The sequence below is a fragment of the Centropristis striata genome, chromosome 19 (assembly GCF_030273125.1).
Source record: "Centropristis striata isolate RG_2023a ecotype Rhode Island chromosome 19, C.striata_1.0, whole genome shotgun sequence".
Taxonomy (NCBI): Eukaryota; Metazoa; Chordata; class Actinopteri; order Perciformes; family Serranidae; genus Centropristis; species Centropristis striata.
Window position 1 is genome coordinate 20,877,333 of NC_081535.1, and position 16,230 is coordinate 20,893,562.

Below are 16,230 nucleotides of genomic sequence, written 5' to 3' on the forward strand. Positions count from 1 at the left end.
ACGCCGCTTGCCATCATGTTCAGCATAAATGTCAAAGCCATCTTTTAAAAAAATCACTGTTTATTCATTTGGAAAAGTTATTCAGTTGAATAAGTGAAACAGCTGTGATTCTTGCCAGCGACTGTTTTCCCTGCTTTGAACTCATTCTCATGGTGCAATCTGTAACAAAGCATCCTCACGTCACCCGTGGCAATCTCTATTCAAAAAGAGTCTCCCCCCTCTAATTGTTGATTTGGTATGAATCAGTTTGAGGATCCCTGGGGGAAGTGCAAAACGTGACAGTTTTAAAACACCCGCCGTACCTCAGGCTTATTACTGCAAGCTGTCAGATTGTGTGAGATGCACGGTGACACTGCTTTTCTCTGATCAAATTTGTCACATCATGCCAGGCAGGATCACAGGGTGGAGGCACCGCCGACACATTTGGGAGAGAGCCCTGGATGTGTTCAGACAAGCCACTTACGTTTAAACACCAATTAAGCCCCATGCACTGCTTACATCTATGGTCTATTAGATTGTCACCCATCACTATTAGGAGACACTCTGAGCCCTCTGGCATTCTGGGAAAATAATTACATTCTTTCTGCGTCATAATTACTGCCTTGAAAGTGTCTCTTTTCGAACACTAACAAAGCAGGCTCTTACTCTTTCTCGTCTCCCCGTTCCCCCTCCCCAAGCTCTGCCTTTCTCATCTCTTGTCTGTTGTCTCTCTAGACACTAATGAAGTGGTTTAATCTCGTAACTCCAGAGGAACTGTCTGCAGAGGACTGCATTAATTAAGTCCGTGTGTGTGTATTCGCTTTAAAGTTTGCACATTTTCCGTACGGGCCTACCATATAAACATGTTTGCCATCACCAATCACTGTTGCTGTGTGACTTGATGCAGAACTGGCATGGTATACACATTTGCATGCGTTTCAGAGAATTTGTTGATTAGTCCAAACGAGACAAATACAATTTGTCGCTCTGAAAAGTTTGATAACACATTGATTTCCCATTTGCAACTTTACCCAACTGTGTGAATCCACACAAATCAAATCTGTCACCCGTTTGAATCTATTATTGTGTAATCTCCAGGAACCCCGAGCTGCTCATCTGATGCTTGTGTTTAAATGCAGAAAAAAACTACAAAAAATTAGAGAATACCCCCTAACACATTGTGGCAAGCCGGTGTGAAAACCTGTCAGACATGAAGCAAGTTTGAGTTATTATATAGTTCCAGTTGGGTAAACATAGTGAATAGCTTGTCTGTTACTTCCAGAGTGTGACTGATGTTTAGCACCAGCTAACCACACTCAACTGGTCTATTTATGCAGTCACTCCACTTTGATTTAGTCCTTGCCTTCTTCAGTGTTCATTTGGATTACATTTTCTTTGACATTGCTTTACTGCATTCATGGAAAAAATGACAGTTGTGGCAGTTCCTTTTACAAACAGCCAGAGAGCAAGCCACTGATTCTGCTCTCATATTTGCCAGCTCCTGAGTCTCGAGGATTCAGGCTGTTGACTTAAGATCTTAGCTCTTCAGAATAAAGTGTACCTCCGTTTTACATCTCTCTCCGACACTCCTGTTGTATTTCAGTGAAGCTGTCACATTTTTTTTTTTATTTGGGCAACGGTGTTAACGGTATTTTCTACAACAGACAAGTCTTGGTTAAATCTAGGTTGAAGAAGTATTCAGATCCCTTACTTCAGTAAAAATACTAATACCACACTGTAAAATTATTCCACTACAAGTAAAAGTCCTGAATTCAAAACCTTTACAGTAAAAGTACAAAAGTATCAGCATTAAAATTCATTTAAAGTATCAAAAGTAAAAGTCTTATTCACATCCGCCCTGGTTAGATTGATATATTCCAATTATATTATTATTGTTATTTTTGTTGTTGTTGTTGTTGTTGTTGTTGTTGTTGTTGTTGTTGTTGTTGTTGTTGTTGTTGTTGTTGTTGTTGTTGTTGTTGTTGTTATTACGCAAGCAGCATTTTATTTTATTATTTCTGTTCAGGTACGGTTGATTTGAACTACTTTAAATACTCAGTCAACAGTGCGAAAACAAATTAATCTTGTTTTTTCATGTTAAGTTAACCATGGAAAAAGTACAATATTTGCCTCTAGAACATAGTGGAGTAGAAGTATGAAGTTGCATAACTTGAAATACTAAAGTAAAGTACAGTTTCTGTGCTATGATTGATGTTGTCTTGCTTTTGATTTAAATATGCACTGATTTTAAATTGTATTGTATATAAAATTGTAAATTAGCTTTATCTCCTAAACACATGGTCACTGCTTCTGCAACTCTCAGATGTTCTATATTGTGTTGTGTTCTTACAATATCCCAAATGTTTTCAACATTTTTCAAAACCAGAGAAATTGTTAATTTTAATAATAATTTATTGCCGTTCATATAGTGGTCTGCCAATGGCATCATATCCTCTTTATACATGCGTCAGTGTTATGTACATCAACTTTTTATCCAGTACAATTTTAAAGATATTATTTTTGTATATTATATTATATTTACATCTTGGCTGTAAATGAATTGAGGATTTCGTTAATTGGACGTCTGGATCTCAAGTTATCAGAGAAACAAGCTGAGCAAATGTTAGCTTCAGTCCGGATCGCAGCCCCTCCTTTGTCCACCAAACAGCATAGGAGAAACACAGATTTTTTAATGTGAAACTACTTTATTTAGTGTTTCTATCTGTTTTAATCACCAGGACTGTTTGTTTTGGAGAGGAGGAGACCTCTGTGGATAATTCGGCTCCTGGTAAAAATCTCTTAAATGTCTGGATCTTAAGTTATCAGAGAAACAAGCCAACTTTAGCAGCTCATGCCTCCAGGGCATCCTTTATCCACCTTACAGCTCCAGAGAAGCACAGATTTTAACATAAAACTGCTTAATGTGGTGTTTTTACTGGTTTTAAATGACGGGTCCATTTGTTCTGGGAAGGAGGAGACTTTTGCAGATATTTCTGCTCCTGTTAAAACCTTCTAAACAATGAACACAAAGGTAAATCAACCAGAAAAAGCTGACTTTTGTTACTGTTTTGATTGAGAGACCCCTAGTGGCAGAAAATGACAAATTTTGCGTTTAAAATAAGTACAATGCTTTATGCATTGATGCAGTTTTGCTGTATAAGTATTAAATGTCTGTGTCATTTCTTGATAACATAACTACATCACATTACAGGGTTGCATTAACCAATTCTGGAGAAATGTGAGGCTTGCATGTATCTGAACAAACTGAAGATTTTTGCCAGCAGAACTCATTAAATTCACCATCAGTTTCTGAGCAACCGCATGATAAAGGGTAAAAACTTGTCTCATAAACCGCAGGTCATGATGGCACCAGATTTGGCGGGTACACTAATTGGATGTGCCTTCTTAAAAATTTCTGAGAAGCTTAGTTGAGTTTCTTCAAATACACGGGCCAGATTATTAACAGTTCATTATCAGGTTTTTTTTTCTGTTTTTATGAAAATAATACAATTGACATCAAACATGCATCCTGTATGTGTATCTGCCTGGTAGTTAATTTCACTCTCTTTTTGGCTTTAATAGTTTCCACAAAGATGCTCTTCCATAACTTTTGTAATGGGATAAAAGCAGCTTTCTTTTATATACTTATTTATTGCAGTGGTGGCGGTGTCTTATTTTTAATATCTTCCTTTATTTGTATTTGTCTGGACAAATTACTAGGTCATGTGTGTACTGTGTATAGTTAGTAAGAGTTGCTGTCTGTCTCTTTTATTTTCACCATTTTCAGACTAAACATTTACTCACTCCGAGACTGAAACTATCTCATTTTCAACACTATTTCATAAACATTCCCATGCGGATTTCACCTCTTGAAAAGGGAGCGATCAAACCCCCACACTCTGCATCAAGAGGCCCCTTCATGATGCGCTCATACCCCCATTCTACAGTATTTACTGCACTCATTGACCGTAGCTTCTGAAGGGTTATTTTGCACAGAAATTTAGAATGCTCCCATTATAGTGAAGGCCCTTTTGAGAAAATTGCTTTTGTATTTATGAGTAGTGCCACGAAAAGAAGTAGCACTACACTGTTGGCGCGCTGGGCACCCTGTATCTGCTAACTAGACTCCAGCCAGAAACAATACTGTCACATTCAATTTTAAGGATAGGAAGTCAGGCTTCGGTTACCCATTGACCTCAATGAACAGAAACTTGTTAAGAGTCTTCTTACCGTGCTGTGTAGGGAGCAAATACAGCTCTTTATTTCTTCATCTTCATTTTCCATTTCATGCTCCATCTTTTTCAGCATGAGAAGTGATATATTGCACTTGAAAGGTGAAGGGAACTGCTGTGTTTTTTTTGTTTGTGATACCGTAACATGTGGGCATCATCGGAAAAGTTGATTTCATATAGAAACCCATGACCTTAGAAGACCAGTATCCACTGCAGCACGACCTCCCCTCAGGGAGAAAATGAACATGCAGCACTTACCACCCGATAGCACTCAACCAACATATCCTCTAGTCACGCAGTGCCACACACGTGCATGCAAACACTCATACAAAATACCTGCCGTTTTTCACATAAGTGAAGTACCACACACACACACACACACACACACACACACACACACACAAACTGTGTGAGTAAAAGAGCAAAAACCAAATTTGTCTCGCTCCATCAGCATCAAAATCTGATCTTTTTGCCAAGGTCAAACTCAAGATTTGTGGTGTGCAAACATAGACATACACAGAGATAGATTGACACACAGAGACGGATAAAGGCACATTCATACACACACACACAAACAAGCAATAGACCACCTTTTTGTGCTACTTGAGCTACAGCCATAAGTCATTCTGCAAGGTAGCTGTACCATGAAGTGTAGACAGCAGTATCCATAACATGTATGTATTATTTATGAGTGCCTGTACGGTTTGCACATATGTATGCAAATGTATACATTAAGGAGAGGGGGCTCTTCATTTCTGCCTGTTAGAAGAAGTGTCTGCCTTCTTATCACCACTGCTATTAAAATAGCAAGGCTGTGGGGCGGAGATCCATCTTGTCTTTTAATGGCATGTCTATGTGTGTGTGTGTGTGCAGCGCTAAAAGGTGTGTGTATGTGTTTGCGTGACGGTATGTGTGGATTTTGTGCGTGATTGTGCTGGTGCACTTAACTGCGCTTGCAACTGCAATCAGGACTGTAAGTGGCCTGCAATTTCAAAAAGAGAAATTGAAGTGGGGACTGGAAAGGAGGTAGAAAGAGATAGAAGCCTGTGAAGTTAAAATGTGAGGCGTCCTTGATGAGAATCATTTTGATTATTTCTGACAAAGGTAAAGCACATAGCATCGTAATTACCTCCCTGCTATTTCATGTGAGAATGAGCATGTTCTTTTAATGAAGATAGCTCTGTGTTTGTGTGTGCTGGAGCAGCATCGGCAAGGTGGCCGTTCTGTTGATATGACCCTCACAGTGCAAATACAATGTTTGACTGTTTAAATGTGCTGCTTTTGCATTTATAAAACCACATTAGACACATTTCTGCAGCCATACCTATCTTCAAGTCAAGTTAATTTGTACAGCCCAAAATGTTTCAATGAGCCACTCAGTTGAAGCCCATAGAGTGTATAAAAATGGATGTAATCAATATTTTGGATGTTTTTTTTTGGGAACCGGCACATGCACAGAGTGGATCGGGAGCTGCTAACTTGTCAGCTAATTATAGTGCTAGATAGCCGGTTTGAACATTTCATTACAATATTTGATTTTTATGGTATGTTAACCTATGTTTTTGGTTAAAAATTCTTTTAATTATAACTTGAAACCATTTTTTTAATGGTTTATGTGCAATATGTCTCCCTGTTGATAAATAAAATATATTTTTTAATAACATGGATAAGCAAATGTCCACGATATATAACTATCAATTAACCATGATATTCATCATCAACCATGGTATTCCTTGATAGTGGTATATCACTGCAACTGTGCTCTTTTGGATGTCTTATAGAATGACCAAATGTTCAAAAAAATATTTTTAAGCTATCAAAATGTTCAAAAACACACTGTGAAAGCACAAAGTGCATCATGGTAGCAACCTGTCAGTCACAAGGTAGCCACGCCCTAAAGCAAACCCTTATTCATTGTTATTTTACTCTAAATTGGAACAATAATTTACCAAACGAATATCATCTGTTAAAAAAGATTTGAAGCAATGTTTTGAAAAAAGGCTTGTCACATGTCACATCTCAGGGGATATCATAGGAGTTGCACCTCAAAAGTTTTCATAGGAATTTATACAAATCCCTACTTGAGAACATGTTACCTGAGATGCCTGTTATAGATAAAGTGAGAAGTCGGGCCATTTTCTCATTAACCTTCATACTATTTTGGTTTTTTTCCAGTGGAGTCACCTCCTGCTGGAAATGAGAAAGAATGCAGGTTAAAGGCACTTTTACATTGGCCTTACTTTTTAGAACCAGAGGCTGCTACTTGTTGAAGCCCAAGCTTTCTGTGAAGACAGGAAAAAACCTCACAAAAAATCATAGTAATAAGAGAAAATTGAAAAAAAAATCCCCAGGACAGGAAATTCAATAAGAGATCATCTGTCTTGACAGAAACCACAGAAGGGAAGTGAAGAAAAATGAAAATAAATTGTACTTGATATGTAGATAGGGTGGTTGAGCTTTTACATATGGAGCCTTGTCTGAACATGCATTTAGCCTCTCAATAAATGAACTAGCAGATAAGGGAGCACAAGCAAGAGCAGTCCCAGATCATCTGTGTCCTGAGAGAAGAGAGGTAACAATAAAAGCCATAACACCCATACGAAATTGAAAGCCCTCTTTCAATCTCGCCGTTTCACTTCACGCTCACAAAGCAGCCATTCTGACCTCACAGTGATTGTGTGCTTTATAATAGCGGCTGTGGTGATATGTTTTTGCATTCCAGTGTGTGTGCGCGCCTCAGGGACAGTGGGTGACAGACTCACTCCCTGTGTGTGGCCGATTGCAGTGCGAGCGCCAAGGACAAGCAGTGGAGGGTAGAGCGGGTGATTTGTCTCTTAGGATTGAACTCATCTCCCTGGTCTCCCGCAGGCCTCTCCTCCCTCTTCCTTCACTGCATGCTGTCTTATTTTGAAGGTGAAGAGCATTTCTCTCGGTGTTTGCATGCATCTTTTTTAGCTGATGCAGTTGATTGTAGTTTGTAAATTTAGGAGTGTACAGTTTATATCACACTCTAGCACACGTCAACACACCGAAGAGTCATATAGGAGATCGACAGAAGAAACATTGCCAACTATTTCGACAATTCATCAATATTAATTGTTTCATGGAAAAATAACAGAAAAGGCCTTTTAAGCATCTCAAATATGGAGATATCCTGTTTTCCTCTATTTTATGTCTGAACTTAATTAGCTTTCTGTATTTTTGTACCATCATACAGTGAAATACATCTGAACACCTTCTGAATTCAAGATTCGGAACTAAGCCTAATTGTGTTGATAACTCATCTAAAAACACCTAATTCAAACTTGAATGAAAATACAACTTACCAAACGTGTCCCAGTTAGTTTTTCCACTGTTCCAACAACATAGTTGAAATAGACCCTTAATTCTATTGAGTATTAAGTATTTGAAAATGCTGCCTCTACAGATTTATCTTTTACTGCCTTGCCCTAGCTGCCAACTGATCAGATGTCCGCTTAACAGCATCACAGGTGCCTCTCTTGTTTTTCGGAGGCAATACGTTTAATTACCTAAACAAAATGACAAGAAATAGCCCCAAACAGCTTGGTCCATGTTGACTGATTTATTTTTCCCACCAGAATTTAGCCCAAAATACTCCCAAACAGAGTCCTGTAACTGGCCATTTTTCCCAACTCAGCACCACCTGTATAGACTGACCTCTGGTGGTTGCTGCTGTGCACTACACATCAAAAAAAATACATCAACTCTTTCGCAGTTTAGAGTGAAGCATCTGTAGGTTTGATGGTATCAAAAATCATACAATACCCAGGTATAACATAATACTGTGATACTGCCCAAGCCTAAGCAGAATATATATTTGTTTTGGACTGACAAAACAAGACATTTAAATGCATCACCTTGGACTTAAACAAACTAGAATGGACATTATTTTGAATATGTTCAGATAATTTCTAGACCAAAAAATGAATCCAATAAATGAAAACATAATCACCAGATTCATTGCTAATAATATACATTTATGTATGTGCAAAAATATATCTATATGCAAAAATGTTCAAGCATAATCCATGAGCTTTTTCCGCAAGCTATTTCAGCTGAGGTCATAGAAGAAATTCAGAACCACTTCCTTTTATATCTCTTTGAATTTTAGATGATTAAACATAAAAACATAACCCTGTTTTCAGACCCTTTTAGTTTACAACACAAACATTCAGCATCACCTCGCATTGCATTTCTCTTCAGGTCTCCTAATTGACTGTCTGTTCCAACTGTGGCGTGTTAAGATGTGTTTGTTTTCTTTTGGCCAGAGGGTAGTCCTGATAAGGTGTGTTGAAAGAATATTTTGTTTACACCTCTGAAATAGCTAATCTCCGAGCAGATGCAACCAATCAGCAAAAAGAAGAAAACCACTTAAGGCAGAAACGGACAACATAGCCTCATAAAAACACTCTCCCCTAGTTTTTCTCTCTATTAAGCCAGAGATAAACTAGAAAGTAAGTATGAATACAATTTGGACAGAAGGCATGAAAAACAAACCAATGATTGATGTACCATTATACTGTAGGATGCCTCATATACTTAGTATTGCTACTAAATCACACCACTGTCCCTCCTGGTACCCTGTATAACCATTATTTATGTGCCAGTGGCAAAGTAATCCAAAAAAAGTGTCCAGCACTGTCATCAGCCATCAGCTGTACAGGGAATAGTCCCTTTGAAGTCTGTAAAAGCTGCTATGCCGTCCATCACATCCACTGTGGCAGTGTCCTCTAAAATATCCAGACCCAAATCTCTGTAGTCTGCAGAATAGAATATAGGCACTGGCAAGGTAAACACCTCTCTCATCATATTCAGCAGCCCATGCAACAATCTTCTGTTTGCCCCCAAATTACATTTTGTTTTATGAAGGAGGTAGGGAAGGTTATAATAGTATTTTGTCTGAACTCTGTGGCAGATTGTTTTTCAAGCTATATCGTCTGCAAATTACAGTCACATGCTTTTTTTTCTCCCTTTATTTGAGGAAATGTTATGGAAATATTGTTATTATCAGGAGATGACACGGTTATTGGTGATCACTAGAATGAGATTGGGACACAAACCTGGAATATAGCTTATAAAAGCAATCATCTAGCAATCATATCCAACACCCAACCTTTACACATAATCATGTAACTGCTCTTTTGCAATGTAATTTGTTTCTTATTGTCAGTATTTTTCCCGAAAAAGGGAACAAAACGCCTACTTTCAGTCCTTGAGACTGTGAGGTCAGTCCACCAATTGTACATCACACATACAAAAGATAAGATTTTTTTTTCTGACAACCTTTGAACATTTGATGGATTTATTAGATCAGAATGGACATCATGAAGGTCTTCCAGGTCCTTTATCCTTGTTCCTCTTCAGGAAGTCCATGTGTCTGAGTTTATTATGTTTGTGTGTAGTGAGAAAGTTTTTTCACAGTTTTTCCTTTTTTTTAAATAATATTTATTTTTTCTCTTACATAAATGGTTAGATGGATGGTTACTGCAAAATAAAAAATCAATACTTTCCTCTTTCCTGTAGTGCTGTTTGTCAATCTAGGTTGTTTTGGTGTGAGTTGCCAAGTGTTGGAGATGTCTGCCTTCTCTCGAGTATAATGGAACTAGATGGCACTCAGCTTGTGGTGCTCAAAGTGCCAACAAATACAGTTAAAAATCTCAACAGCAATGTCTCTTTTCAGAAATCCTGACCTGGTTACTCAAGATAATCCACAGAGCTTGTTGTGAGCAATTTCATTGAAGGACTATTTTCTCTTAACCAAACTACACTCGCCAACCATATTACCGTGCAGAAGGAACTGCTTGATGCTTCAGGAACTGCTTGATGCTTCAGGCATCACTAAGCTAGCTAACGTTACAGCTCAGTAGAGGAGGATGAACAGCAGACTTCCACCCAGGAGAACGGGGTTTGTGTCCCGTGTGAAAACAAAAGTACATTTATTTTTAAGTAACTTGCATTTTTTACTTAACTCACCCTTGTAACTACTTCACTTCCAGCATTTACATAAATGTATTTACTTTTTAAACTGTCTTATATAATGCCTCACTAGGATTTTTTTGGCCTAAACTTGGGTCAGTGGTTTAATAGCCTAAATTTACGGAAATTACGGCCACAAACCATACATGTATGTAAAATGTATTGTGTGCTATTTTTAGAACACCCCTCAGTATCGTGACCCAGGAAAAGCTCATCTTGACAAATGATCACATGTGTCGTTATGGGTGGTATTGACAAACGGCCTATTCTGTCGTTTGGGTTGGAAATCTTGTTGAAGAAAATAGTTCCTCCATGAAACTGTTCGTAACAAGGTCTGTGGATTACTTCAATTAAAGGGGACATGAATTCTGGAAAGAGACATTGGATACCATAAGATGAGTACCATCTTTTTCCTTTATACTCGAGAGAAGGCAGACCTCTCTACAGCCAACACTTGGCAATGAAGACACAAAATTTTGATTTTGGGGTGAGCTGTCCAAAGAATTTCCAATCAGTTGCACAAAATCTTCAGTAATTATCAAGGAAGAAACACACCAGGAACCAACTACTAATCAATAAGTAGCTCTTGAGTAACTCTGAGTTAAGAATTGTAGATAATGATAATGACAAGTTACTTGATGAATGATCTAATGAGTTCCAAGTTCTAAATATGTGAGTCCAATCATTTTAGATTAACTATCAGCTGCTAAATAGCACATAACCAATAACTAATAATGACTTCCTCATGATATTAAATACATATTGGCCACTATCTTTGTGTCCCCTCAAGTGAAATCGCACATCATCCTATTCAACGTACAAGTGATTTTTTTTATTATCTGGAATGCGTCATTAGTTAAGGATTTATGGGTTCATTATTTAGTAGTTCATTAGTTTATGAATAATGTACCAGAGAGAGAATCATCCTCCTCCACAAAAAAAAAATATTTTTTACTCTCAAATTAATGAACATTTCCACTTTATTGCTGAATTATCTAAGAACTTAGAATTATAGTAAATGCATTTCAAACAAAAAAATGTTTTCAATACAAAGCAGCTCATGTCTGGGTTGAGTAATCTCAATGCATTGTCATGGTAAAACGAAGCCTTGGTGTGAATTTAAAGATGTTCCGCCATTTATATGAATGACTTCTTAATTTCTAATGGCTATTGGGAAATCCTCAGTATTTATGTCAGGATGTCAATTATTTTCACTAATTCGCTGTTAACCTTTCCCTTGGCATAGCGATTTCTACAGACAATACATACTTAACATGATAATCTCTCATATGTGATGAACTGTGCACACAATTGTCTTTGTGCTATTTATTCTGCTTCCTTCTCTCCCTTTTTAAAAAAAAAATTCTGTCAGTCTCAGTCCTTTCATTTAGCAGTCTGCAAGTCCCGTTAAATGATTAGTAAGCCCACAAGTGAATATATGCAAAGCCTCTTCCACTCCATCGGCTTAGCGAGCAGTGAGGTTTAAACACACCTTGCTTAAGTCCCTGTCACACACATATACACACAAACGTAAAGGTATTTAGCAAAGTGAGCAAGTATATTCCAAGAACAACACATTCCTAACATTCATATATAGTTGTTGAGATTCTTGAAGAAAAAAAAAATGTCCTCACATACTCTCATGCAAACACATCAGCTCACTCATTCTAAAAGAATGCACATACACGTTCAGTCACACCCAGCAAAAGTCTGAGCCTTTCCTGTCTTCTTATAGACGTGGCCCATCAGATAGGATTCTGCTCGTAAGGTCCAACCAATAAAAAAGCCCAAATATTCTATTAAGTGTAAATCCTCTCCGCTGGTGGAGCTTGTGGAGCTTGTGGAGTCAGATTAGGACTAGACAAACACTGCCAAGCAGTCATGCCCACACTGGGACCACTGCCAACAAGAAGCCCCACAGTTATTGCCGTGTCACTGTGTGTGCGTGTGTGTGTTTGTGTGCACAGGCAGCAAAGAACCCCAATGTGAGCATTAGCAGGCAGGGGGATGAACAAACTAAAGCTCTGATACGTGCTGCTCAGTGTAATGGGAAGACTGTGTCAGGGATCTGAGTGGGCTGCAGCTGCAACACACAACCTTTGTTCTGTGTGTTCATATGTGATGTGTTTTTATCGCCCTGTAACAAAGCAGGAGTACACCTCTGCGTCTATATCTGCACACCTGTGAACTTCGGCATAAAATGCACGCATCTATTTTTATTTGTGGGTTTTTAACATACAAATTCATTCCAATTTGCTTTACTGTGTGGCTGACTTGTTAGTTTGTTTAGCCGTATCACTGTGGAGTCTGTGTTTATTTAGTAATGGTAGCTCTGTAGCTCCTCTGTGTACTGCGAGCACAGACAGCTGCGATGTTTTAGGCAGAACAGACAGATTTCTATCGCTGACCCTAAGGCTGCTCATTAGAATTCAGCACACCTCTCCTAAATCTCCCTCCATCTCTTACTCACTCCCCCCCTTTACTTTTTTCTCTATTGCTGCCTTCTTTTCTTGCTGCCTTGCTGTCGTACACATTGGAAGAGAATGCTTAGAGCAAAGGGGTGAACTATTGGTCAGCCATCATAACAATGTCTGTGTGAGCTGCATACACAGCCGTTCGCACTCAGCGACAACTGCAAAACGTACACAGAGACAACCACTGCTACACAACTGCTACACATACGTGTGCACATCTATAGTTAACCCCTTTACGATCAGATGGCCCACCGACGAGGCGACATGGTCCTTTTTAAAGGGGTCCCTTGAACTCTGAAGTCAAGATATCTGAATCAAAGACATGCCCACTTTATGCTGTTATACAGAATGATATTTTCTCTTATTGTATTTGAATATTTCTGCATACTAGGGTCCCTAAACAATCAATTTGCATACATTTGGTGTGACTGGAAAGCTGAGACACTTGTGGATTCCATGAGCCTGATTGTATTCATGTGCAGCCATTTCATTATAGTGAGAACATTTTTTTGAAACTTCATCACTGTATAAAATGACCTGCCCTGACTTCTAGGATTATCACAGCCTCATAAAACTACAACAACAAATTAAAGACTTAGAACAGTCAGAGGATGTATGGCTTTCCTAGGTTTATTGACAATAAGTGGGTTTCTCAGCAGTTTCCAAAACAGAAGTGCTCGCTATCCAATTATTGAAAAATGCAATTCTTGCAGAAATAAAAAAAAAAAAGTCAAAAGTTTTAGATTCCTTATCGCAGTTTATTTTTTCTGTGGTGTTTGTCAAGGTCTTGCTGTTTTCATGTGATATTTTGGAGGGTTTTTGACAATTTTTTAGCAATTCTCAAGTAGTCAAAATGGTTAAATATAGCACCAAAGTTGTATCAACCCCAACATTTCTACCGCTACGTATTGGACATAATAGACCATAGGAATGCATATTATATACTGCACATCATATGCCTTTGTCATGATGTTAAAATCAATTTCACAATTTATTTAAATTAACTTTTATATCTGATTTATGATTAGAACAACTTGACTGTTTACTTTGAGATGATGTACAACACTTCTGAGTTGCATCTGCTGTTGACATTTTATCTGACCCTGATCATCCCCCGTCCCCCACCCTAACCCCTCTAAGAAAAAATAGAAGTGTAGAGTGCTAAGGGGCTTAAATCTGCAGTGTTGATTATAGTGTGAGAGGCGTCATTCACACCTGTTAAAACAGAGGGAAAATCACCCAACTCTTCAGTTCCATGGACTTTTGAAGCCTCTTCAAACCTGTATGCTTTTGTTAAGGCCCATGCAATTATTGTGCTGCTGCATCTGAGCTACTCTCATTAGCCCCCCGTAGGTAGTTGTTGCAACATAAAAATAAAGTTAATTGTATACTACCTGCCAGCAACAAATGGCAGTCAGACAGAAGTAGTTAACTGGGTGAGGAAAGCTTTGGAATTACTCGGCAAAAAGACAGATTTTTTTGCTTGAATGTTGTTTGAGACTGAATCATTGTAAAGTAGAGCAAATTATATAATATTTAAATATTGGATTTACAAGATATAAAGTAGGCATAAACACAACACTAAATGGATGCTAAAGTTGCTCTATCTCTGCTGGATGTGAAAGCAAGCAGCAGTTTCCTAAATTGCTAACCAAACCTGTTAGTCTACCAAAACAAGCTTGTTGTGATGTTTTTTCTGCCCACTAGTGGTTAAAAATCAATTACTGCAGCTTTAAAGTAGCCTAGTTGTCATAACTTAGTGTGAAGAGCATGTTTAGTCTCAGTCACGTATATCAAACAGTTTTATAACCAGGTTCAGAGAGAACACATCCTGATACATTAATTGCTACTGTTTGCTGCATCCGCTCTTAAGTAGGCATTTGTGTGTGCATGTGTGCCCACGTGTTTTTGTGTGTTTCTGTCAGTGTTATTGTCCCAGGCTAATTGAGCAATTCCACAGTGGGAGCAGCGTGGTTTACGGTCACGAAACGACTTGCTCTCCCGGAGCAGTTAGAAAGCCCCCACTTTCATAATTACTCTACGCTTTTATCTGTGCCGCAGCTAGAACTACTCCCAGACGCACACGAGCACAAGAGGCACATATACTGCAGCGTGCAATGTTGAGATATTGTATACAAACACCCACATTCACTTGCATATGTGAATGCTTCCCTCTACACATGTGCTGTACCCACTCATATTCAATGAAAACGTCCTTTTCATTCTTTTTTTCTTTTGTATTCAGAGTAGGAGGAAACTCTGTGTACGGATTTTGCAAAACCATCTCTGGGAAGACGCATTGAGCCTGTCATAAACTATTGAAGCCAGTGATACCTTTGAGATGTACAGATGCCTGTTCAGATCTGTCTGTCAGTGTGCAGTTATGTGTGTAGGTGGTTGTAGTTTATCAGCGCCAGCACTATTTATCTCTTAACAATGATTTCATATTAGATTTGACGGCTTAGAAAATGTGCTGCGCCCACTATTTTGATTTTTTTCTCTTATTTAAATACAGATCCAAAAAATCTTTGTCTCCTTTTGCATGCATATGTGTGTGTGTGTGTGTGTGTTTGTGAGTGTGTGTTTGTGCGCATGTGCTTGCATGCTTGACTGCACATGTGACTTGAACAAACGCCAACACTGGTGGCCCTGTCTGTTTGTCCCATGCAGACGTTCTGTGAGTGTGTGCCCAGCTCCTCCCAGCTCAAACATCGCTGGTCAGACTCAGAAACTGCCAGGGAGACTCCCGCCAAGGTAAGGCCCTGTCACCAGATGCACTGTGGACATGCACATGCACGCAGATGTGCATGCACGCACGCACGCACACCCACCCACCCACACACACACACACACACACACACACACACATAAACACAAACACATCAACACTGCTTTTGTTTTATGGGTTATTTCAGAACTATAATATCAATGGGAGCTAAATTAGAGGCTTTCACCAAGTAGTCATTCTAATTTGACAGATGCTGGTTAGAGTGGCGCAGTTTGACGCATTAGCAGTGGTGGTAATGTATTTAATGCATACAATCCATGTCACGTTCAGGGGATCATAAAATATATTTTAATTTACCCCTGTGCTGCACTTTGGTGTATAGTTATACATCAAACTGTTAAAACTAGAATTTATTTTTATTTTAAAGAATTCAATACATACAATATTTGCCAAAATTTTGTAAACTACAAGTATAAAGTAACTGGAAATAAATGAATGGAAATACACAAATTAATTAGATGTACCTCAACATTGTACTTTAGTACAGTACTTGAGTAAAGGTACTTGGTTACATTCCACCACAGAGAGTAAAGAGTATATTTTTTGTATTTGGCAACTGTTGAGATTTGCACTTTAAACTACAATTTAGATTCCTGGTTGATTTTTATTTTGTTTTTTGATTTTTATTTATACAGACTTGAAAATATATATATTTTTAAATCATATATTTTTTATATATATTTTCCTATATTTTGTATGAATGACCAACCCCTCTAAACCCAAATATAATTTAAAGAAATCATAGAAGACTAAAGGTGGA

The 16,230-nt window shown here is 38.2% G+C and overlaps 1 protein-coding gene across 2 annotated transcripts in view; it reads left to right on the top strand.

Annotated features, from left to right (window-relative positions):
• fibcd1b (fibrinogen C domain containing 1b) overlaps positions 1-16,230 on the top strand; it is a 141,664-nt gene that overhangs the window by 21,777 nt on the left and 103,657 nt on the right. The window contains exon 2 of one of the 2 annotated variants that reach the window (XM_059358165.1): positions 15,353-15,436. The exons of the other annotated variant lie outside the window; for it this stretch is intronic. Coding sequence (XP_059214148.1) covers positions 15,353-15,436 — 84 coding nt within the window. The remainder of the gene's footprint in view (positions 1-15,352; positions 15,437-16,230) is intronic. 2 annotated transcript variants of the gene reach the window in all.